At 40.6% G+C, this 26,334-nt stretch overlaps 2 protein-coding genes across 2 annotated transcripts in view; one reads left to right on the forward strand and one right to left on the reverse strand.

Annotated features, from left to right (window-relative positions):
• Window positions 1-26,334, forward strand: part of LOC128367585 (dnaJ homolog subfamily A member 3, mitochondrial-like) — a 297,084-nt gene that overhangs the window by 83,612 nt on the left and 187,138 nt on the right. The window lies entirely within an intron of this gene.
• LOC128367576 (vasorin-like) lies at window positions 672-10,867 on the reverse strand. The gene is made up of 2 exons (XM_053328179.1): window positions 10,844-10,867; window positions 672-2,798 (listed from the first exon to the last, which is right to left on the reverse strand). Exons 1-2 carry the CDS (start codon window positions 10,856-10,858, stop codon window positions 672-674), a joined length of 2,142 nt encoding a protein of 713 aa, XP_053184154.1. The 5' UTR covers window positions 10,859-10,867.

Genomic DNA, 26,334 nt, shown 5'->3' on the forward strand with positions numbered 1-26,334 from the left:
TGGGACACTAGAAAGGAAAAGGCATATCTCCCTTCAGTGCAAGTTCTTTTTATAATTCCCATGGAGCAGCTGGAGTTGGTTGAAATCCCATTTTGTACCAGGACGTGTGGTCAAGGCAAGTCTACATCTGCATCACTGTTTTCATTTATATCACTGTCATTTCCTCCATTTCTGTAGACCACATGCAAAATCTTCCAAATCCAGCAACAGGATTATTGCTCATACACATAGTTTCTTTTATATAAACAAGGAATCCTTAAAAATGAGCCATCAGTTACAGTTGTGTCAATGCAAAAAGGCACTTTCGTTTTCAGTCTGCTACTAAGACCCTTCTAGTTGATTGCACTTAGTTTAATCACTTGGTTAGAATTCTCCATCATCAAACTGTGCTCGATGACTTAACCACATCCTGTTCACTGTCCCACAGTGGTTCAGCATATTTCTAATATGCTGTAATCTTAAATTCATCATTCAGTATCTCTAAAATAGATTATCCAGTCTGTAGAGATTCCATTTGGACAAAAAATGATAATAAGTGCCTCTTTTCAAATTGTGGAAATCTGAAACTGGAATGAAAATTTGATTTTTAACCATCAAATGAGCCACAACAGGATCTTAATGGGCAAGCCCACTCTCCAAAATCTGTCCAAGTGTTTGTATTTTATTGCATCTTAGAAATAAGATGGCTTTAGGGATGCTAAATTGTTATTTGATGGGCAGTGTCCTTGCATCAAAGGTACTTCATAGTCCAAACCCCCATTTTGTTGCAAAGATGGAGCTGGCTGAGGAGTATGACAACGATCAATCTCAGCCTGTTTGTGGGGCAGCGTACCGTTTCCCCCGTTCTCTAGGCAGGTCTTGACCCCTTCCAGTTCCATGGGATCAGAGTCCGCAGGGCCCAGTTCCAGCTCCATTCCTGCCTTGGCCTGCCTCCTCTTCCGCAAACAGATGATTGTACCAATCACCAGAGCCAACCCCAGCATGAGTGTCAGGCCAGCCACAGGGGGTATAAGAGTAAGCTGGCTCTGTGTCTCCACTCTGGGCTCTGAGGATGTCAGTGGAACCCATGCAGTGCGAGCCTCTGTACATGACCCTGTTTCTACAGAGCTGTTAACCCTTGAGTTCATTCTCTCACCTAGGGGAGTGGCACAGACCGAGTAGGTGCAGTTGGGTCTCAAACCACGCAAAGTATATTCAGGGTAGGATGCCGGCACACTCAGAATAATGGGGCGGCGGTCAGGGCCTGAGAGGTTACGGTAGGTCAGCCTGATACCACGGATGTGTGGCCGTGTCTCGATGAAGCGGTGCAGGTCAAGAAGTATAGAAGTTGAGGTCACCTGGCGTGAGCTGATGGCATCAAGCTCAGCAGGCACCACAGGGTCAACTACAGTCACTTCTTTTGTTGAAGGTTTTGGTGGCTCAGGAACCTCATCCACATTTTCACAGTAGGGTCCTGAGGTTCCTAAGGGACATATACAGCTTAGTTGCCCCAACGGGTCAAAATTACAAGTGCCCCCATTGAGGCAGATGTTTGCTGGACAAATGTGCTGCTCGTGTTCCCCACTGGTGGAGCTAGGGGAGACTGGAGGTTCTGGTGGAAGGGGGTAGCTGTCTGTTTTTGAGGAGGGGGTTTGCTCACTGGGTGGAGGAGGAGGAGGAATAGCATTGGTATGGGTGGCTCCTGGAGATGTGGTGGGCATCTGGGGAACAGGAGTACTACCAACGGGGGAGCCAATCATCACCGTTGTGGTAGGTGGACACCCAAAATCTTTGTGCTCCAGTGCTGAGAGCTTCTTCCCAGAATTAACTGGGGGGAAGTGACATCTGGTTTCCTCAGGTCTCATAAGATTTACATTCTTCTCTTTAAGCCAGGCGGGGAACCAGGCTAATGGACACAAGCAATTGAATGGGTTCTCAGCTGCTGTCAGATGCGTCAGCCTTGGGAAGGTCTGGAAGAAACCCTGGGGAAATCCCTGTAGATTAATTCCACTGAGATCCAGATCTTGGAGCCCAGTAAGTTTCTGAAAGTCCTCCTTCTTGAGCCCTCCCAATGAGTTGGCAGCCAAACTGAGCTTGATCAATCCCTTGAGGGAGTCCTGTTTTAGGGCTTGGGGCACCTCAGTTAAGTGGTTCATGGAGATGTCAAGCTCATGGAGATTCCCCAGGGAAGCTATGAGATCTTCATCCACAGAGATAAGCCCTAGAGAGGCGACCTTAAGGGCTTCCAAGTGGGGAGTCTGGAGGTCTGATGGTCCCAGGGTTGGGATCTTGTTGTGGCTGAGGTCTAGAAGCAGAAGACTGGGGAAATGAAGGGATGGCAGTGAGGTGAGCTGGTTCCCTTGGAGCTTGAGTTCCAGTAGCATCTCTAAACCATCAAAAGCTTCCATATGGATGCTCTGGATGCGATTTGAATGGAGATATAGCCTCTCCAGCTGGACCAACCCAGAAAAACTTTCCTTGGAAATGTGGGTGATGTGGTTAGAGGACAGGTCTAAGTTCTTCAGCTTTGACAGCATCTCAAACACACCATCTGGAACCTCTGCCAGCTCATTTTGGCTGAGATCTAACAACTCCAACTCCCCCAGACCTCTGAAGTCATCTTGGGCCAAAGTGTCGATGCCATTTTGGAAGATGTAGAGATGTTGGGTGTTGGTGGGTACCCGCGGCACAGTGCTGGCCCGTCTCTGAATGCAGAATATTGAGCCCTGGGTTGGACAGGAACAGTCTGGCGGGCACTCAAAGGATAACACCAAACCAGATGAGATGAAGACAAGAAGGATATAAGGCAGCATGGTGGCGTCAGGCCTGAAACTCTGAAAGACATAAAAGAAAGGAAACGGTCAATGTTAATCACCATTGGCTTAATATAAAGCGAAAAACAGACTGTTTGGTCACTGATCAATAAAGTCCTTTCTCAGTTTAATTTCTAAAGTCTAATTCCATTTGCTTGTAAATAAATACCAATTTTTCTTTGTCCCTTTGTCGTGATCCACAAACATCCATGCATTCACATTAAAGCATTCAAGCACACAGACATAAAGTACAATACAATAGATACAAGAGCAATTTAACCCAATAAACAAAACCGTACTTCCTCAGACACATGCACTCATACACACAGAAACACTGCTCCATTATAGTGAATTTGTTTAAAATCCTTAATTAGTAGACAGCCAAAGGATCAGGACCAAGAGGCCAAGGCACCAGGTTAACACAGCCCACCCAGGGTGACCCCTCCTGAGGTAAGTGAGAAACCCAGTCAGCCTCTTCCCTGTGTTTATGACATGGTTCTTAGCCCGTGAAACCGAGTCTGCTGTAATGCAGCTGGACACCAGCAGCCACACAGCTACTACATACAAACATACCCAAAGCAAATAGGCTCTGAGTGTAAAGGCACGCATACACACATACACACACTCAATCACTTTTGACATATTTGCCGAATCGTGTTACCAAAAACATGGGCGCCACATATAGGACTGCAGGAAATTGAGCAACAGGAACTGTTGACTTTGTATCTGTGTTAGACTGAGAGGGAGAATGGAGGAGGGTGACTATGCAATGATCAGATCTGCAAGTGCTGAAAAATGAGACTCAAAAGTTCACTCTCACAGCTAATCAGTGTTGTAACAATAACATCACATAGATAAAAAGTGCCACGATAAAACTTTGACGGGAGGAAAAGAGTCATAATTACAGCCCCAGGTCCACAACCTTGTGAAACTGTCCAACTGTCCAAACAAACCTGTATAAAGAGAGAAATGTGTGCTAAAGTTTGGATCAAATCTTAGCTTCCTTTTTTCCAACTTCTTCTCCAATGGAGTTTAAAAGTAAGGTTCTTTCTAAACAGATGCACAAAAGAAAAATTTAGGATTCAAGAGACTATGTTTAGATTCGCTACCTTAGGCTGCAGCAGGAGTAGTGCCTCCTTAGTGTAGTTAATGCTGTGATTCACTTTACTGTGTTCTTTCTTATTTTGTATTGACCGTTCTCTTACTGTGTTGGTCATATACAGTCCATATACAGTAGCATACATAGACATAAATGCAGATATACAATATTGTATAAGTTCATTTCACTGATGTTTCACTGGAGTCTGATGAACTATTGAGCAGAGTTCTGTGCTCAACTCTTCACCTGGAGAATCAAGGTTTCATTGTCTGCAAGTCTGCAATAAAAAAAAAGCACCTTGGAACTTCAGACCTGTTGGAGCCCAAAAAGATATTTTTCAAACTTGATTTGATTTGATCAAGCTCATTTTGGATGGGTTTGCATAGAGAAGGTTTTCAAGAGTCACAAAGGGTGAAACTTGAGAGAAACCCTGGCAACAGACAAAAGGAGTAAAGGATAAAAGATGAAAAAGGAGGAGGCAAATATAATTACAAATGGATCTGAAGGGACTTGGAAATTCAATTTTGTGGAATAAAATAAATGATATAAAATGGAATCCACATAAATATGCTACTATAAATAAAAGATGGCTCATATATAATTTCTCATGAGCTTGTATAACACATTTGGAACAAAAACAATATTCTTTCTGAATTTCTGCTTTACACTGAGCTGCAGCACATATCTGTCTATGACTCTTTTTTCTCCCTTTCCTCTCATCTCTCCCTCCCTCTTCCTTGCTCTCCTCTGACCTTTCTTGAGTCACTAAACTCTTGCACTCCTCTCTCTTCACTGCCATGTGCAAGACTCCTGGGGTGGAAGTTGAGGAGAAACCTAAGATGTTTCATTAAGTCAGGAGCGCACCTCTGGCCCCATGCCTCCGTTCCCCTCCTGCCCTCTGTCTCCTCCATTTATACCTCTTTCCTTATAACATATGGTGAGTGAGGGCAAAGCCTGTCAGCATAGCAGGAATGAATACTATTCCTTAAAATCTGAGATGAAAGGCCAGGAGGTGGTGGAAGAAGGACAAACAGATCGGTTAAAGAACTGATTGTTTAGAGAAAGAGTGCTGAAATTCCAGCTGAAAACACCACATTTAACTTTCTTTTTTTTAATTTGGTGTCTGAGGAACCAAACTTGGTACTTCAGCAGCAGCTAATATAAACCAGAAGCTCACACTCTTGTGGTAGAGTTTCAGTGTCTTGTTCAAGGACACTTGAAAAAGATCAAACCTGTATCCAGTTAGTCACATGATGGTCTAAACAATAGACCAAAGTGCCACACTTTAATTGGTTGGTCTATAAATGCCAGATCTCAGTTTCTAATGCTTTTCTTCAATTTATTGTCACCACAACATACTGACGCTAACAATGAGTGGTAAAAGCATGAGGTGGAATACAATGTTTTCTGAGTGTGCAGAATGAATCTGCCCTGTCTTGTTGTAAACCACAAAGGGATGTCTGATCTTTGACAGGCTCTTAAGTTTTATAAATCCGTGTCCAATTATAACTTGGTTTCCGTTAGTGTCTTGTTGGTGCAGCATCTCCCTCTCCAAAATGTGAGAATGGCGGGAAAATCTTTTTAGGTGGAAATAGTCATAAGCTTCACTAATAGATGCATCTTCATCCATGAAATTTAGCAAACTCCTAAAATGCATCACTGCTTTGGAGTTATTAGCTGCAACAATGGCTCTATCCACACCATATGTGTTCCCTTACTTGATGCATTGCTCTCAAATAACTTAAAGCAGTGAAATATTCTGCTAAATTAAGATTATGCCAACAGGACTGATGAATAGTCAATAGAAAGTCTAAGCAGTTTAAGACTGCTAAATGGCATTTATTACCCATTGACAGTACAAAACAACATGATCCATTGTTTAAATGTATCACTAGGAGTCTGTGCTGTGTTATGACAAAACTGCAATAACAATCAGGTGCTTAAATTGAAAGATGTTTGGCATTGGTAAAGTCACCAAACCACTCTGTCACATCAGCTAGAAGAACTCGAGCTGTTATCATCAGCATTATTCTCACTAAGACGTAAAGCCAACACAAACAACAATGCACACCTTGTTGCACACGTACACACGAACGCACACAATGAAGCTCTCTGCAATCCAACAGCATGCTCCACTGAAAGTATTACTGCTATGAGAAGGCAAATGACTGCTTTTGTTTGAGGGTACACATCTCAGTTTAAAGACACGCTCTGCCCTGGAATCCGGATCTGTCTTTGTGTGCAGTCACTTACTGTTTATAGAATAGTAACAGGGTTATAATAAGATCTGATCATCATTCCTTTACGGGTGCTGCTGCTGGCACAAAGGCTAAGTGGATAATTTGATGACAGAGGAAGAGAGGAATGAATGGAATATGTATGAAAGAATAATTGTGTTTGAGAGTGAAGAAAGGGGGAGAAAAGAGAAACAAATCATGCACATGGGGGAGGCTTTGCATTTAACAATTACTGTGAATAAAAATTAAAGTTAACATAACAGGCCTTTCCTTCACACCATTCAGGATAAATTATTGTATGAAGCGTTCGTGTGCCATTTCAAATCCCAAGCAAACAGTGTGCATGTGGTCTTGTAGCTTTTGCTGTTCCAAAAGGCTTGTGTCAGGACATGCATGGCAGGTAGTTAAACCCTCTTGACAGGGATTGTCATTTGCAACCTCCCTGCGAGCCTCATTCAAGGAAACACGCAGCTTAATGGTAAGGCAGAAACACCTTCAACCACAGAGGATAAGGATTCAGTCCTCCATGACAGCAAGCATCCGCCCTGTTAAAGCATCGCTGTGGAAGAAACTGAATTCCTTCACACTCCAGGGCTGCTGCTCTGTAGCTGAACCTGACCTCTGACCTCCTTGTGGATGAGGGTGAAACAAAAGATATTTTCTTTTTGGGGAGGTAAAAAAAAAAAAAAAAAGGTGTCTCCTAATTTTAGTGACTTTTTTCTTGCCAAAAACAAAAGGGATCTTAATGTAAGAAGAAAGAGATCAACTGCCAAGTCCACGTTTCTTGTCCTATTTTGGGTTTTCATGGTTTTGGAGCATTTTGGGAATATTCATTCGGCAAATATGAAGCTACTACAAGCAGCAAGTTTGCTTTGCTTAGCAGAAAGACTGGAAACACTGCAAAACAGCTAGTCTGGCTCTGTTCAAAGATGACCAAAACCACATCATTCTTTGTTACTAACAGTTAATCATGACATTTCCACGCGACTTTTGTCTTTGCTCTTTTTATATATTTATTTTGAGTATTGTGCTTTGCTACATTCTACTGTAAGTTGAATTAATTCAAATAAAAAGTACTGATTTTTATAGTTTTATAATTAGTTACGTATAACCTTGAAGATGAAGGGAAGAGTGAAAATGTACAGCCCAATCTGTGCATGCCTATTTCATGTACTTATCTGCTTTTTTAACATCTTGGCCCTCTCCTGTTGTTACTGTTGATACTGAGCGGGTGCCCACATCACACAGCCAAGAATCTGCCATATTAACCATAGCAGTCTAAATATGTGGAGTATTTTTTTTTCCTGCATACAAAATATACAGTCACATAACTCAGTGCGGCAAAACCAGTTGTTTTTGTTGCTCTGTCTTGAATTCCTAATCAAATGTGACAGAGTATTCTGGTGTTAAGACTTCATGGCACACAGTATTTCTTCAGCTATTTGTATCAGCGTAGATAAGGCTGCATGATGAAAGAGAAACATTGCCATCTAAATGACATGAAACAGGTCAACACACACCCAAGACTTCCATAGGGACACAGCACACACGGCCATTATCACACACACACACACACACACACACACACACACACACACACACACACAGTCTACAACACACACACACACACACACACACACACACACACACACACACACACACACACAGAGTCTACAACACACACACACACAGTCTACAACACACACACACACAGAGTCTACAACACACACACACACAGTCTACAACACACACACACACAGTCTACAACACAGCTGGATTCTGTTACCCACAATACACTGCTGCCATCTCTCACTGTGTGACAGAATGAAAGGCCCACATAAACCTTTGTCCTCCCCCATGATAAGAAAAAGGTAGAGCAATGAGTGAGAGGGGTACACTGAGAGGGAAAAGGACACAAAAGACTGAGAGAGAGAGAAATGTTGTGTTTTAATAGCTGGTAGCTGATGACTGAGTCCATTCATCCAAAATCTGCTGTAAACAAAGCCTGAACTCCTCTAAACTTAAAGTGCATGACAGAAGCCAGATATAACAGTGTTGTATATTCTCTCAACCTGAGGTGGGGTGGGGGATATAGAAATTCGTCTTCAAGTAGAACTACTGCTTCTTGGATTATAAATATTACCCAAGAAGAATTAAAGTGTGAAACCAGCAGAAATGTGTATTAGGTCACCCGCTTGCTTCTGCATGTGCATCCTCGTGTGTGTGTGTGCACGAGAACTGACTAAAACGTGGACTCACTCAAAAACATTGCTCCATAGCACTGTTAGTGGTCAGAAACACTGCAGGGTACCTTTAAGTAACAAGTGCAACTGTGCAAACAACGCACTTAACCCCAGGCCTCTGGCAAAATGCTTGTTCTGCATACAAATAGTTGTACTTGTTATTTAGTAAAGATGAACTACTTAAAGAATACTTATATTTTTTTAGTGATGAGCAATGGTTCACTTATAAAGTTGAAGTTGAATTTAGATTACTGCTAATTAATTTAGATTATACTTCTGGTCAAGCACCAACTGTATGGATTGTGGATTTGGTTTTCTGGTTTCAGGTTTCTCATTAATTTCCCAACCTCATCTGGAATATCCCAAACGCTATCCAACATATAATAAGTGGTTCTTCCCTATAGTGATTTCCTCCCTATAGTTTTTCCATTGTATTATTCTCTTCATGCCTGTCAAAAGGTATCGAAACATCAAATGAAAGCAGCCCAACTCCTGTGGTTATATCATGCCAGGAGGGGAGACTTGGTATTATTCAGTATTTACTCTCCAGGCCAGTAGGGAGGATTGTGTAGATAAAATAAGTCACAAAGGAAAACTGGAAATACTGATGACAAAAACAACTGTGATGGCTGCAATAATAAAAAAAACAACAAAAGGGTGCAGAGATGTGGGATCAGTTGTAATCACTTTACCACACTGTAGGTGTGGCTCAACGAAAACTCAACACACGTGTCGTACTTTGCACAAAAGTATCCCCTAAGCTGTAGCTGTAAAAGAATAACTTTAAGGACTCAACATTAAATATTTACTCTCTGCTGCAAATTGAAAAAAACTGAACCAAAAAACAAAAAAAACAATAACTTTCATTTTCTAAAAACTTGATTTCTGGTGTGTTTCTAGTGAGTTGCTTGGTGCTTTTATTGAATATAAATAAATAACTTGAATAAAGATCTTCAGTTAAAGTATATCCATCATGACTGCACAGACACTGATTAGCATTACTTACAGAAAGTTACAGTTCATTAATATAAACATTAAGGGAAAGGATGTACTGTGAGTCATTAGAGGTGCGGGAAAAAAAAATCAGCTAATAAAGATTTGCAGGATTAACACTTTAAGGAAAACGGGGTGAGGAAGGATTTGGAGGGACTTTGGGAGAGATGAGGGAGGGAAGGAAGAAGGGAGAGGAACCGGAGAGTCAGGAATTAATGTGTAAAAAAGCAAAGACATCATAAATCGTGTTAGGAAGTTAGTCCACAAGGAGATTACCTCATTTTCATGGAGAGAGAGAAAAAAAAGGGGATGTGAGTTAGTGGTACAAACCTTACCTCAACTCCCACACCCCCCGAAACTCCCCAAAGTGGAATATCCTGTTACCTCATGCCTGAAAAGCTTACCAGTAAAATCAGTTTAACGACTTCAATATCTCTAAAACTCTTAACACGAAAAGCTATTGTATAAGCAGTTAAAGTGCTATATGAATATCTGCTGCCTGGATGTGTGTGCACATGCATCAACGAGCATGGGTAAAGCTATAATGACATATATAATGACTCATTAATCCCAAACACAAATAGACACACAAGTAACGTCTCAATAATTGCTTTTACGTTTATTTTCAATTGGTGTAGATTAGCCAGACTTTTTTCATCACTTGCTCCTACAGGTGTGAAAAATACAACGTGACACATAAATGAGCTGACTGACTTTAACCAATGCACACATCAGCAAATTTCCATCATATGCAATCCTGAGCCCTGCAGCCTTAACACACCACAAACTCTGCAGCATTTAAATGAAAGTAATACCAGTACATACCACAATCCAGTCCTGAAAAGAGGACAACTATTATATGCAGTAGAATAAAGCTCCAGGAGTCTAAGAATGCATTCAGAAGAAAAATAAGCACAAAAAACCTAAGGAAAAGAAAGCATAAGGGGCTGCACTGAAGTGAGCATGTTGTTTCAGGTACCACAGAGAAAAGGTAATATAATCCAGGAAGTTCAGTTTGAGTAATACATCCATGGGTTTGATGCCTTATCAGATGCCAAAACACTGCACAACTATTTATAATACCACTAGTTGGGATTTTACAACTCTGGAAAATTATTACGCCAAAAATCATTTCATTCTCTGGCATAGTGATTGTAAGGTTTGCCAGCAATTACACCATACACACTGCAAAGTAATCTACTTAGAATGTGTTGGCGCACTTACGTAATTAGAAAACTCACTGAGGGACTGCACTTTTTTTCTTTTCTTTTTTTTTGGATTACCCTGCAATTCGTTGCCCGAGGTCTCTGCGTTGGCACTCGTGCTTTGTCAACACAGTGGTCTCATTGAAATCAATTTCCATTTTTTTCCATTTTTGGACGAGATACTCTTGTTGTGGGCACTAACTAACTGAGTTTTAGCTGTTTAGTACACAGTGCATACCTGTTAATGGCGTAACGTCACATGGATCCAGACAATAATGCAGACTTTCATAGTTGCAAACCGTTGCCAAACAGTAGCCAATGACAACTGGAAGAAATACAGAATATCAAGCGAAAGGGTAAATAAGACTAATAGGAACCAATGAAGCTGAGGTTGTGCAGACATCATTTTGCTCGTTTCCACTGAAGTCACACTGCGCAAATGTTCTTAAAAGTTATTGCTGTTAGTCTTTGCTTCCAGGTCTCCATCCAAAAAATGAGCTGTTTAGTGCAAAAACAGCCAAGTTTCATGATGTAAACTAAACAGAGTCTGTGAGACATCGCAGGAACTTAGTCATCCTCTATGCAGTTAACACCTTGGTGGTGACAACTGTTGTCTAGACGGGCCAGTGACAACTGGATTTAGTCTATATTAGTAGGATGATGATTGATGTAGGTACATTTTGCAGGTCATCGTCTATATTTTTGGCTCCCCTGATCTTCACCCTGGATGACAGTGAACCAACTGCATGCCAAACTGCCTCTTGACTCAATACAGGCACATAGATATGTCATTAAACACAGTAGAGCAAAAAACAGACATTTAGTATTTGCATAAAAGCCCAAGTAGATGACTGAATACAATCCTTTCTTTCTCTTCCTCAAGCAGGATTGGAATTTTGATCTTATCTATTCTTCTATATCTTAACGTCTTTCTTAATGCTGTAATTCATTCTGGCATACACACAAATGTGCACTCACACAGACAAATTAATAACACAGCATGTCCATCTGCACCTGTTATTTGAAACTAAAACCTCCATCTTTGAGCTTTCATCAGCTGCTCGATCCAAACCTGATTTGAGTCACATCTTTTCTTACCTGCTGGATTTTTCTTCTTCTTTACCTTTTCTTAACTTTCTCTACTGACTTCTGGTGCTCTATACCCCCTCTCTGTCTCGGCCACCTCTCTTCTTTGTCAAGTAGGAATCACAGTGGCTTCACAAACAGCACAACAGCTTTTTTAGCCTCCATGTGGACGTCAGGTTTCAGAGGTCAGGGTCAGTTAGGGATCCAGTGTCCGGCTCAAGAATGTTACAACAGGTGAGTCGTGTAATACAGTAAAACAAAACCACTGACACCCTGGACAACCTGTTACCCACTATTCTTTATTACTTGAATGAATAGAGCATTATGCATCAATGTTAAGGTTGATTACCTCTGATTGGAGCAGAAGTTCAATCAGCAGGTATAGATTTAAAGGGGGCATATCATGCACAACCCCAGTTCTATATTTTTATTCTGTGGCTCAATTGGATTATTTTTGCATGATTTACAGTCCAAAAACATCCTTATTTATCTTATACTGGTCATTTATGCAGCGCCTTAGTTCAGCCTCTGTCTGAAACAGGCCATTTTAGCTCCTCTCCCAATGAGCCCCCTCTGTTGTGATTGGTTAGCTCCTGGAAGCTGCCCCTCAGCACAGTTCTTCTGCTTCTGGAAGCCATGTAAACAAACTATAGAACAAACTAAACTTCTCAAATACATCCGTACCAACGTTTGAAACAAACTGAACAACATTAGCAACAAAGGCTACCAACGGATGGTCATTTGTGGGTATTGAATATAACATAATAAAGAAAGCGTTCAGAGAGGGTTGAAGCCTTTTACATTTGTTCATCTCAAATTTTGCAACTTTGAAAACATTTAACTGAGACATTTAACATTTTAACAGCATAAATGTTTTTTAAATGACAAAAAAGCATGATGTGTCCCCTTAAAAACATTTAAAAGATGTACACATCTGTTGATATGCAAGCAGGGAGTTTAGTGAAGGCATACTATCAGCACGCATGAACAACTGCTTAACCTGGTTACTCCCAGTAGTTAAATCACTTAATCATACAATATAAAATGACATGATCGTACCAGCCCAACTGGATTTCTGTCTAATAATCAATCATCACTTGACAGCATCCTTGGCCAGCTCAGTAGGTGGTTTTGGTGTCTGGCTGAAGTATGGCACAGATGTCAGCTATGCTGCTGCTGCTGTGATGAAAATGCAGAGTGTCATTTAGGTGAGCTTCTCCTGCTGCTACCGCTTGTCAGACTTCAATTTTCCTGTTGGCTCAGGAAGCGTTACTGTAAGGGGATTCAACCTCGTTCACAGTAATATACCAAGAACACCCTGTTTACAACATTATCGGTCTTTAGATTACAGTTTTTTGTAGGTAGAAGTCAACAGAGAGATTTTTTGATTTTGATTTTGAAGTGATTCTGAAGTTTTTCCAAATGGATCTACAGTGACAAGTGCCTGACATTAGAGGTGTGTGTGTGTACTTCTATATTTGTAAAGTCCATTTTAATTTGATTTTAGAATTAAAGGATAACCTCACCATCTTTCAAGTATGCCCTATAACAATATTTAGATGCTCAGAAGAACCTTTTGAATGATTCTTGCTGTAACCATTCCTCCTGTTCACACTGGCCATTATGAAATCCTTTCCAAATGCATTTCCAAAGTCAGCTAAAACCCTTCCACTCAAACATGTAAAAGGATCATTAGAAGTCAATATGAGGTTTCGGCCAACCCAATTAGTCATTTCAAGTCAATACCATTCAAAGTATGTCTTTTTAATGCCAAATTCCCTGTTTTTGTTATGATCCTTCCACCGCAGCTGCATTTTATCTTGCATCACTTACACTGAAAGTGCATTTGGAGTGGATCTTCTCATGATCAGTATAAACATGAGGAATGATTACAGCAAGAAAAAAATAGTTTCAATGTCCATATGGGCATCTAACTGTTTTAAGACAGACTTGAAAAACTGTGAAACCATCCTTTAAGGTTTGAATTACATTAGGTTAAGGTAAAGGTTGGGGTTAGGTATGCATACAGGTGTTTAAGTATAGGTTTAACATCTAAGGAACACATGCCAGGGGCTTCCAACCCCCCCGCCCCTGCCCCCCTTTCGCAAACTTGTACTGGGCCTCATAACATTTGCTACTAGGCTGTAAGTGAACCATGTGTAAAAAAAAAAAAAAAAAAAAAAAAAAGCTCCATAATAGTTAACTCTGTAGGCTATGATCTATGATGAGCCATATAGGGGTAAATACCTTGATACTGGAACAGCCTGTACTGCATTTTCTAGTTCACTCCCTGTCATGTCATCTTGCGGTCTCCCTCCCGTTCACACTATCTCTCTTTCTGCTTCTCTGTATCATTATTATTATTGGCCCAAACTGGCAAGGGAAATTGATAGATTAGAGGGTAAGGTTGAAAACTCCTTGGTTGGATCCTCACTAGTATAGAAGTACATGCATATGTGCAGGCATAAATATGCATATGTGCCTTTAGGTTATATACTGTACCTGTGCATGCTGCATTAGAGTTCGCCACTGGCCTACCTTAAACTGTGCACAAAAAATTAGTGCAAATGTTAAAAATATGTGTGTTTAAAAGAAAACATGCACAGGGACAGTAGAGAGCAGAAAGAGCAGAAAACAAAAGAAATTGCAAAAGAAAGCGAAAGAAATGAACCTGGTTTGATGTTCACCCGTGGTAAAGTTTGGCACAACCCTTGGTTCAGGAAGCCTTGAGGTGACACCGGTTTTTTTCCACTGAGGTGATAAAAGGGTGTATGCCAGCAATGACATTCCAGAGGCACAATCACTGAGGAACACAATAACTTCAGTAACAACTACAGAAGTCATTCCAAAACAGTAATGAATGTAGGAGGTTTGGTGAGTGTGTTTGTCTTGCCTGCCTGCCTCCGAGCCTGTCCTGTCTGTCAGCAGTTGGATATAAGCATGTCACCTGCCCTCTACTTTACAGGTGTGCCAGCAGGTAAACTGCAATAGAAAAGGAGCCTCTCAAACATGTCTACTCTTTTCTTTCGTCTCCCTTCTTACTGCTTGTACAAATTTGCTTAATCCTTAAGGCACAAATCCTAAAGCTATTTTCTGACTGCATTTTAAAGTCTTTACTTCCTTGAAATCGGAGCGGTTAGTACAATACGTTTGACATTTATAGACAAAACATTTTTAGAGAGCTTCACTCAACAAGTTCTACAACTCCTTTAAAGTACATAATTAACTACTTTTCCGTGTTAGCTTAAGCAGATTTTTCTAGGATGATACTCTTAGCTACAAACTAATAAACCTTTTCACCTTGAAGCAGCCAACTGTGTTATTAGTCGTCTCCCCCCCAACCCAACCCAACCACCCCCGCCCCTCAGATCTGTCAGGTCCTACCCTGCCATCACTTGTCGCTCATTTTAATGAGCTGTTTACATCTGGAAACAGCCTCTAGCCTGAGGCTGAGATGCCGACAGACACTCACACAAGTGCGTAATGCTATTTAACAAAGGCAAAAGTTCACTGAGGCTTTAATTGGCCTTGTTTTCTATCTAATAAACACCTCTTTTCTCTCCCTTTACTTACTGCATCCTACCATCATTGCTATTGTACTTGATTGTCTGTCCTAGTGGTCACCTGGATCTGATGCAAAGAGGGGTTAATGCATGAACACACCTTATTTTAATTTAATTTATAGAAAGATCCATTAGAAGTGGTAGTCAGTAAAATCCTCTGTCACTGCTCTTCATCCATCCATCCATGCCTAACCCTAACCCTAACCCTGCTTCCACCTTCAGGCCTGATTATAGACTGATGATCACCTGTGGGACTCTTACTGAACAGGAGGCTCCTTCATGCCTGTTAAACCCAGCTGTCAGTTACCTAAGTCTGGCCTCTGGCAGGGTACAGGCTGGTCTGGAGCATGGGGTACGAGTAAGGGTGGTTGACACTTCCCCTCAACTTTATACAAGTCTAGACAAATACTGTACTACTATGTAGTTCAACAGAAAAAACTTAAATAAACAGGCTTCATGCTTCCTGCTCAGAAAGACAAAGTTAGCAAGATATTTCCCACTGGAGTCGGACTTACAATCATCAGGTGGACACAAATATGATTAAGTGAATGCTAATGTTGCTTTGCGTCTGTTAATAAGTCACTTTATTAGGTTTTAATGTTTTTTCAGGTGATGGGGGGACAGCAGCCCCCCCCCCCCTCCCAATTTAACCATGCAACAGCATACACATAAGGTTTACGTTATGCTGTTGCAAGTCATTTGGGTGATGCTCCAAAGTGCTGCATTTCTATTACAGTTCACCGCTTTTATTTTGAAAGCAGCACTTCAAGTTTGTGCTTTCTTCAGACTTTATGAACAACCTTCTTTTCGGCTGGAAGCCATAAATTGCATGCTGGAGCTCTGATCTCTCTGCATGGCTCAGTATTATCATGGGACCTCTGTCTTAACTAAAAACCTACTAAGTAATTTGTGCTGGAAATTTACCAGCATGGCAGATTTGCACCAGAAAATCAGCAACAATCAGCGCCGCTATTTACAATTACACAAATTCTCCAAGTCATTTATGCCATGCATTTACAGCTTTGCGCCATCATGAACGCTGCCTCGGCTACACAAATTGAAATCCTTGTCCAGATGCATGCATACACACACACACACAGACACACACACCGACAGACACACACATAACCTGAAACAAGCCCGAAAGACCTCTACAAACCGTCCCCTGCTGCTTGATCACCTCATTAACCCAGTGTTAGGTCAGGGAGTGTGGACGGATTTACCGCTGAGAGAAACTTCTAGTATGCACACACACACACACACACACACACACACACACACACACACACACACACACACTTATGCAGACACACACTTACAATGGGATTATAATTGCCAAATTAGTTCATCATCAATTAAAATTATGAATGTAGAGCATTTTGATAACATGACGCTCATAAAGTTCATGTTTGTGTGTAGAATGTTTCTTTGTTGCGTGTGTGTGTTTGTGTGTGTGTGTGTGTGTGTGTGTGTGTTAATGGTGAGGTGGGGTGGGGGGGGGGGTTACTTTGTCACTTATCTATTTACTTAAACTCCTGACAGATCCTTTAAAGTAAACACACACACACTCACTCATTCTTGTCTCTGTTGGAAAGGGAATCAATTAGTGCAAACTGAAATGTGTGTGTGTGCGTGTGTGTGTTTGTTTGGCTCGGTTAAAGCCAGTGACCTCGCCTGGTTCATGACCCAGAAACAAAAGCTGCATTTTACACAGGAAAAGAAAAATCTGTTTTTTAACTCTTTGTGGTGCAGCTCAGAGCCACACGAGGCCGTCTGCTCCATCAAGTTTACAAGACCAGACCTGATCCCTGCCATTACTTTCACAGTATGAAAGCAGCTCCAGACACTAAAGTGTGTCCTGGGAGGGCGACTCTGCTGAGAACCACTTTTGTGTCTGCAAGAACGAACATTTTGGACCATTTATCATTTGGACAAAGTTCACCCTGTGTGTTATTTGAGCAACCTGCCACTGCCAGAAAATCTATTATTCACAATGGAATATTTTAATATTGAAAAGAATTTCCCTAATTTAAGGCAAAGGCAAACATTACCGCTTTCTCAAAGGCAAACATCAGATAAATAGCACCATCTTAAGACCACATCACATCAGAGAGTGGAACAGTGGAAATTGGAAATTGATCTCCATGTTTTCGCCAAATAAGTGGTTCTAGAAACTTAGTGACACTAGAGACTGCTTTAAGGGTTGTAATTTACTTTAGCTGGCAAACTAACCGCTAACACACCACACAGCCAGCAACATGGAAACACTAGTCCGTCATAACAGCTCCAGGAGATTCTTCTTCTTTTTTCTTTCCTGGCATTTTGTACCAAGAGTAGAAGAGGGATAAAAAAAGCTCTCGTTCTGCTAACTGATCAATAAGTTCCCTGTTTATTCAAGACATTTATAGCGTTGACCCCTGACTTAGAACTGTCTACAAACCATTCCTCTTGTGGTGGATCAGTTGATACTCCAGAAGAGGAAGTTAAATAAAACTGAAACTTGAAGCAAGGAAAAACAAGTCTGGCAGATTTACTTAGAAATGAACTGATTAAGACATCATTTGTTTTTTTGGGGTTTTTTTTAATGTTGGTGTGACTGGAACTTATGCTGCGACTGCATATTTACCACAACTAATACAGCAGCTTGGTTTCAGGTCACTGATGGTGTCACCCTCAAACAAACACACACACACACACACACACACACACACACACACACACACACACACACACACACACACACACACACACACACACACGATTACCTTCCCTCTCCTCACAGACAGATATTATACTTGTGAACATTATTCAAACTCCAAAATGAACTGATGGTTAGTCTAATATGTTGTGCTAGATGGAAAAGCTCTCAAGTTACCCTACAAGTCACTTAGATGAATAGGGTCAAAGGTCATGTTAACACTCTGTCTTGTTTCTTGTGTTTGTTTTCTTTTTAGGTGGGATGGTCTTTTTCAACCCAATGACTTTAAGATTTATTTTTCCTCTTATTTTGATACCTGAATCAACTTAATGGAAAAACTAGTAGGATATAATTTGATTTTGCACAGTGAGACCAATGCAAGCCAAAAATATATGAACCCTTCAAGCAGTTGCATTATACTGTTTACCTGAACTAGGCAACAGTGGAGCTAATGAGGGATGGTGAACAAAGGTGTGTTTGAAAGTGGGGGTTAAGTAATGTTGATTGTAATAAAGTTAAATTCTATGCTTGGTTTTAATCCTGTAATTTGATTTGTTTGCGTGTACACTGCAAGCCTCACTGCACCGTGTGTGGTCTAACTGTGGAAGAGAAGTGTGAGGAACGGCGACGACGCGGCTCACTGCAAACCGGGTGCTGACACACGACTTTGAAAAGAGCCCAGAGGCTTGTAAGCATGTTTGGAGAGGGATGGGGAGGGAAATTATGTTGTTGTAATTGTGTGAAAGGATGGAGGGTATACACAAATAGGACACACACACACACACACACAGACACACACACACAGACTCCTACAGACGCCACAAGTGACCTAATTTGATTTTGCTCTGATAGCATAAATAATGCTTGCCCTTTTGAAACATTTTACTGTTCAGGGTAAAAGATGGATTTTTATTTTTGGCTGGACCGCAACCGCAGGGCCAGCCCTATAAATGTGAATGTCTGTCACTGACTGACTAAGAGAACCACTGACTAAGTGACAAAGTTGGTCGGCCCGAAGGCAAGACAGTAACCACTTCGATTCCTATTATGCGGTCCTTTTATCCAAATAATAACACCTATTTGGAAATGTTTTAGGAGCTGTGAGGAGCTGTTGCCTGGGTCAGACCAGACTCATCTCAGCTGCTGGCAGCCTGACTCTTGAGATGAGTCATCCCTGATGATCTGATGACCTGATCTGTGCAGCTCTTTGGCTCTAATGTCTCTGCAGTATATAAAGTGAAGTGTCATGTTTTTACTGGACAGAACAACAGCGCTGAGTCTGGGGGTTTATATGTAAAGATATCACCCTTTTTCAAATGTGGTGAAAACTTATAAACTGATAAATAAAAGTAATAAACAGATATTAAAATTAATTTCATTCAAACTTGCTAAGTCTGAACTATCAAGTACTTACAGTAAGATCAAACTGTGGTATTGAGAAAGGCTCTATGTCAAATTAGCTTCAGTCAAAGCTGGTACACTTCCTGTGGGCTTTGCCGCCACATGTCGCCACTTCCTGTATCTGTCATTTCAAATTAAAAGTTTGTTTGAATAATGTGTAATAGCCACCAGGAGTTTGCCAATTTACTTTTTTTGTTGTTTGCTTTTTTAAGCCATAAAAAAACAGCTGGGTACAACTTGAATGTTTTTTAAAGTATTTTTCTTAACTTAAATCAGGTTCAAAGGAGTTGAAATGGGTCAGTGAAAGTGTTGCCATGCTTTCTTTCAGATTCCTTTTAAAAGATAATATCAGATTATTTCAATTTCATGGGAAGATATGTGACTTTTAACTAGCTGAAGAACATACTGAGGCTCAGCTGAACAACAAACAGGACAAACATACCATGCATTTCGGCCGTATTAATCACAAGTGTGAATCTGGTAGCAGATATAACTCAAGATAAGTGAGAACCGATTTTCTCACATTAGCGTTGACCACAGCTAATGGGGAGTAAACACACAGGTATGCATGCACAGAAGTACAGATGTATGCACAAGGTCACATATGTTTTCCCACAGATGAGTCATATCACTGAAGACCAAAAAGGCTGAGTTCCCCCAAGTTATTGTTCCTGCTGTTCACTAATTCAGTTCATACAGTCATTTTAATACCTTAATTTAATTTCTCATTCTTATGATTTAATTATTTCAAGTCAGATTTCTTTTTACAACATGTTGCTCGTTGCTCTGTTTTGCTCTATACAAATTCAGAAAATATGCAATTGATATAAGGTTGCTATTGGCAACTTGTGTCCACATCATTACGGAAGAGAAATCATATCATATATTTACGTCTTTAAAAAGTGAATCCCAAAGTGGGTCTGATAGAGTTCTTGAAGCCTGAGTCCATGTGGTTTCCACTCCATAAACTCTGTGCATAATGGTGTTGCCTCTGAGGGTTTGGTAAGAACATACATTCACTAAAAATGCATTGTGCAAGAGTGTGGTGAGCCGCAGAGATGTTTAAAACAAAAACCTAGCTCAGTTTTTACCCCATGTCCACTGCAGTTTGCTGACTCAGCTGTCTTGTGTGCTGATGTCTTGTTTAGCTGGCAGACTACGCTCCAAATAATATGAAGAAAACCATAAAAAAATCAACAGGTAAAATGAATTGCATGTTTGGTCATTTTCACTTTATCATTTGGCAGATTGTACAAATTGAAACCAACAAGTTGTTTCTTGTCCTGAACCTCTCTCTCACACACACACACACACACACATGCACACACACACATGTAAACACACATAATCCCATCCCTTTGAATAATGGCAGCAGTCAAATTTTTAATGAGCAGGGAGTTTAGTCAAAGCCAGAAGTCTCTGAACTGACCAACAACCCAATCAAACCCAACACAGATATATTAACTTGATTTTCTGCTATGAGGCTGTGAAATTGCTTCATCAATCTTTGCTACCTCAATTTGTCTAATGCGTCCCATCTGTTCCAGTGGACGACTAACTCCAAACAGTCTGGAGAGCTTTGGCTTCAGATGCACGGAGCAGCGTCTCTCCAGCTGACTGACCTGCTGACTGCTTGTCTTGGACTTGTACTGGTCTGTCTGTGTTTATGGAGTGTCTTGGTTTAGATAGCGGCCATCGCTAATGTAGTGGTACATTACACATGACAGAAATAAACTCTCTCTCTCCTCCACAGAACTTTAAAACAAAGCCTGGCAGGTATCAGAGCAGAGTTTTTAATAGTGTAGCCTCTAATTAACTAATTGTACTCACAAATTACTTGATTTGGTCTCCTTGAATTGTTTGTTCATGCACACAGATCAATAGTACGGGAACAATTATCTTAAAAAATATGTTTAAGAAATGTCTCAGATAAAATAAACTTTGTTGGACAGACAATTACTGAAGTATGTTCATGTATCTCAATCCAAATTCACAACAAAACGTTAACCTTATTAAGCCCACACGGTCCATTTGGTTGGCTGTGACCTGTTTATATTGCACAGTGTTTATACAGCAGGTATTTGCAAAGTGTGCTGAAACAATGTAGTATCAAAAATAGCATGAAAATTGCTTTTATTGCATTTATTTGATATTTGAGGGCACCTACATCATGAAAAACAGTTGCTAGCTTGTTGCTTATTTCTCGACAACTGGCCACACTAGCAACAACAATATATAACTTTACATTGAAGGCATATTTATATATTTATAATTATCAAAAAGTTACTTATGCAGCCTGTATATTTTTGGTTTAGTCTCTTAACTTCTGGTCACTATTGCAAACGACAGTAAATAACAGTAAGTCGTGGTTGAGTATTTTCACACAGCCTGCTTTACATTTCAGTGTTTCCCCTATAATTGTACAGGGCTGGTGGGCTGCCAGGTCAACAAGAACCCCAACTAGGCCAAAAAAGTATGTTTTTCCTAAAAAAGTACATCCAAATAACCATTAATTTGGGAATCATTTTCGTGACACTAAACAGAGAAACGGAAGATAAATGTGTAGCTGCTGAGTCTCTCACGAGTTCTGCTCAGCGCCAAACTGGCTATCTAGGGGAAATAATGCAATTCACAAAGTCAAGAAACTTATCCACATATTTGAGGAGGTCACATGACCTGACATGAGCATATCCACTACAGACAAATTTACATTTAGCACTGACTAGCTTAATGCTAACTCAGCTAATTTATTCTGTGTTGCTGTAGCTTAAAAACTTAAAGAGCTGCTAGCTAAAGATGCTAACGTATCGTATATGATCTAATATTATATATTATTGGTATTCTATTATATGATGTTCGGTTATTACCATATTTTGCAGTCTTCACAAACTAATAACTAAACCAGATGGTATTTTATGGATCACATAAGTCAGAATTATTAACTACACAATAAGAAGCTAATGCTACAGAATATTAGCTTAACTCACTAAATGAGACTCCACTTTGTACTGTGAGTTTTTGGACAAAGAAATACTGTATTAACACGGCCACACGTCTGATCGTATAATACAACACAAATATTTACACATCCTGATCAATCATTCATGACCAGTGACCATAATCCAGTTGCTGTATGAAAGATATGTGCAATCCTCAAATGTTGGCACAAGGCAAATGTCTATGTACATAATGTGACATGACATCACCACCAGTGTAGACAGGAAGTTAAAATGCACCTGTCAGTAGTTTAACTTTGTTTACTTTGGGGGGTTTTTTTTAACTATCATGTATGCCTGCTGATTTTGTTTGCTATCTTCATATAATACACACACAGTTGTACTCATATGCAAGTAACACCCACCTCCACTATTCATTACCTTCCCCGCCACTATGCATTAAAAGCTGCCGCAGCATAACTTTTGATCCGCTTGCCATCTCTTTGAAGTGGCTTTCAGTTCTCATCTGTGAACAAGATGTCCGAATTAAAAATACCGCAAGCTCTCCCACAGCCAGGATCGCTATGCTGGATTCAGTGGGCAGAGGATGTGCTAAGTGCAGAATCAAGTGCAAAGTAATTTAGACTGATGCTTCATCTGAGTCTGCAATCATTCAGACAGAGAAACAGAGGCTTTAGTAGAAAGCAGGAGGGATGTTTACAACGTGTGATGGCTATATTGTTCCCAGAAACTCACAAAAGTGCAATGTCTCTAAAGTTTTCATACGAACAGTTTAAAGTTTTCTTCTCAGCTTTCTGCCCATTGGAACATTTGAGTTCCCGACTTACAGGAACACAAACATCACAGTCACCCACAAACAGTAAAATACATAACTCTGTGCTGCCTTTGCCTTTTTTTAACAGCGGCCAGACACATAACTGTTTCATTTTCAGAGACACTCACTTCCACAGTAGTTTTATTTGGATACTTTAAATTATAAGGATCATTTAGCCTGTCTCTTTGATGTTTTTCCTCCTTTTTTTTCCTCTATGGTTTATGGTACATTGTTTTTTAGATTCCAGCAGTGAGTTCATTTTTTGCGACAGTTCAGACAGACTCCAGAAAACAAATATTAAAAATGTACAGTATTATTAACTTTGCCAACTAGCATTTAGTTATTCGTATGGCATTAATCAAATATATCCACAACCAGACCCAAAAAAACAAAAAAAACCCTCAAACTGCCACAGGCCTTTAAGGATGTCTGACATTTTTTGCAAAAAGACTGTTGAAATCTGTTCTCATTTTGATAAACAAGTGAGTAACAGTTCTTGCACAAGTCTCAACGTGCTAGTTTGATCTGTTTGTCTTTCTGTGGTGGTCCAAGCATCATCAGATGGTCGGCCTCAAGCCAAGTGGAAACATAATGAGCCACAAAACGTACTGGGCTGTGAGGTGCTTGCTCAGTAGGATAGATTTCTTCTTATTTGGATTATCTGGATTCAGAGTTTGATCTCTCTCTCTCTCTCTCTCTCTCTCTCTCTCTCTCTCTCTCTCTCTCTCTCTCTCTCTCATTTTTCTGCTTTGTCAGTTTCTTGTTGTGGTCTGTGGGTTGACTGGTCCCCCCTTTGACTTCTGACCTCTTAATCCCCTGCCAGCTGCAGCGAGGCCTCCAGGGAGGACACTGTGATTGTGAGTGTGTGTGAATGTGTGTGCGCCACTGAGAGCAGAAACTGTGCAAGAGCTGATGTGTGCAAGTGTACAGTACTATACCTGTACGCTTTGTTAAAATCATTATAATCTCACGGTTTGCTTTTTTTCCCCCCACATACTTTACCTGAAACATGAACGTGTGTCTTTCTCTGCACTTGTTTGGACCGGCAAGTGTCTTTTGATCTTAAGATTGTAACATTACAGGTTACTATAAGAAAAAATGAGTATGGCAGCACTGAGCGTATCCAAGTATGCTGCAAACAGGCTTCAGGCTGTTATTTACAGATACAGGAGTGATATTTCCTGTTGTGCACAAACACTGAGCATCTGACTCAGGGCCAAATCAACCTTCAAGCCAAATTATTCTGGTAGAATTAGTTGAGGAGCAAGCAAAGAGCCACACCTGCGACACTCGTCTCATGACAGTCAAGGTCGTGATTTCTCATAGCAGCTGACATTAAGTTTTGTTGATATGCTCATACTGTGACAAAAGGTATTATAGCCTCACTAACATACAATGATTTTCATGATCAATTCATCATTTTGTTTATAAAATGTCAATAACCTGAAGATATTCCACTCATATCATGTATGATATATAAAAGCTTCATATCTTCACATCTGAGAGGCAATCAGCAATTGCAGCTTCTCAAATGTGAAGATACCAAGCTTTATATCAAACACCATGACCGCAAAGAAAAGTACAACTTTGTATCCGACGCTTGTTTTCAAACCACAAACTGCTCTCAAGCAGGTTTATCCTGGTTGTTGGTGAGATGTGGACCTTTAGCCCAGGTATACCTGCTGCAGCTCGTCTTTAGCATTAATGAGGCAAATCCAATTTATTTGTGTAGCGCATTTCAACAATAAGGCAATACAAAGTGCCTTGAGGTTTTATGTGACCATTTATCATGATTTTTGACATGCTGTGAGTCTCCTGCCAGTATTCTGTCTTTGTGTTGTGCAGGTCAGGGTTCAAAAATCTACAGTTTTTGAAAGAAACAAATGAAGCTGTTCAACCAGGAACGCTCCTCAATCACACCTAATATTTCTCCTCATTCCACATTCGTCTGTTTTCAGTCTGGTACATTTCCCTTGTTTGCTAAAGTTACTCCCACAACTTTTATCCTTTAAGTGCAAGTCCCCCTTTTTCTAGAGCTACTCCCAAATCTTTTTATTTTGTTAATTTCAGTCTTTTCTCAAGATTCGTGCCAAGCAAATCATAACCCCCCTCCGCCAAAACCACCACTACCACCACCTCCTGTCACATATATCCCCATCCTAAAACATTGGTAAAACATTTTGCAGGTCAAAAGATGTCTAGACGTCTAGGTTACAATCAGGCTAATTTGGATAAAAACATGTTTGATGTCCATACAGGTTTTAACTGTATGTTGAAATAGAGACATTTAATGCAGCTGAATAAACAGTAATATATGAACTAGAATTTTTTTAACAAGCAACCTTTTTAACCTAGATGTCTTTTCTTCTTGGTCACTTTAGTTTTACTCACATTAACATCACCGGAAATAGTTTTAAGAATACAAATGAATGAAAAAGGCAAAAAATTGGCACAAAAAATGGCACAAATAGGCGAACACAGACCTGTCGTTGCACAAAGGCTGGGTTTGCATGTCAACCCTACAACAAAAGCAGTGTAAATGATACAGGATACTACCTGTGCACCTAAATGCAGACACACGTAAGTGCACAACACATTCGCCTAAACTTTGCACCTGAGGCATCTGTGGTTTAATAATCTTTCACACTTCCTGACACACACAATAAGTTACACACGAGCGTGGACATAAGCACACGCATTAATGGAAACCAACACCGCCAGTTACCTTCTGTTTGTCAAACGGCTTCTCTCCTCACCTGTTGTGCCTTCAAGTTGTTCAGAACATCACAGGTCCAGACCTCGGCCCTTTGAAGTGCTTGGTGAGGCCCTGCAGCCCCCAGGCCACTGTCTACCACCTTGATTGTATGTGTGAGAGAATGTGTGTGTGTGTGTGTGTGTGTGAGTGAGAGAGAGAGAGTGTGCACGTGTAGAGGAATGAGGGCTGTTGAATGTGGATGAAAGGATGTCTGTGTGTGTGTGTGTGTGTGTGTGTGTGTGTGTGTGTGTGTGTGTGTGTGTGTGTGTGTACAGCTAGACTATGTGCCCTCAGAAAAAAGAGAGGGGCTCAAAAAAAGGGAGCTGGAAGGTGGGGTTCCCCTGAGCTAACACACACACACACACACTCACACACACACACACACACTAATACACACACACACACACAGCCAGCCCCTCGCCCTCAGGTACTGGTGTGGCTGTTGTCACTGGATGGAGGGGGAGGGATGTGTTATCTTAAAGGCTTCAGAC

The sequence above is a fragment of the Scomber japonicus genome, chromosome 2 (genome assembly GCF_027409825.1).
Source record: "Scomber japonicus isolate fScoJap1 chromosome 2, fScoJap1.pri, whole genome shotgun sequence".
Classification (NCBI taxonomy): Eukaryota; Metazoa; Chordata; class Actinopteri; order Scombriformes; family Scombridae; genus Scomber; species Scomber japonicus.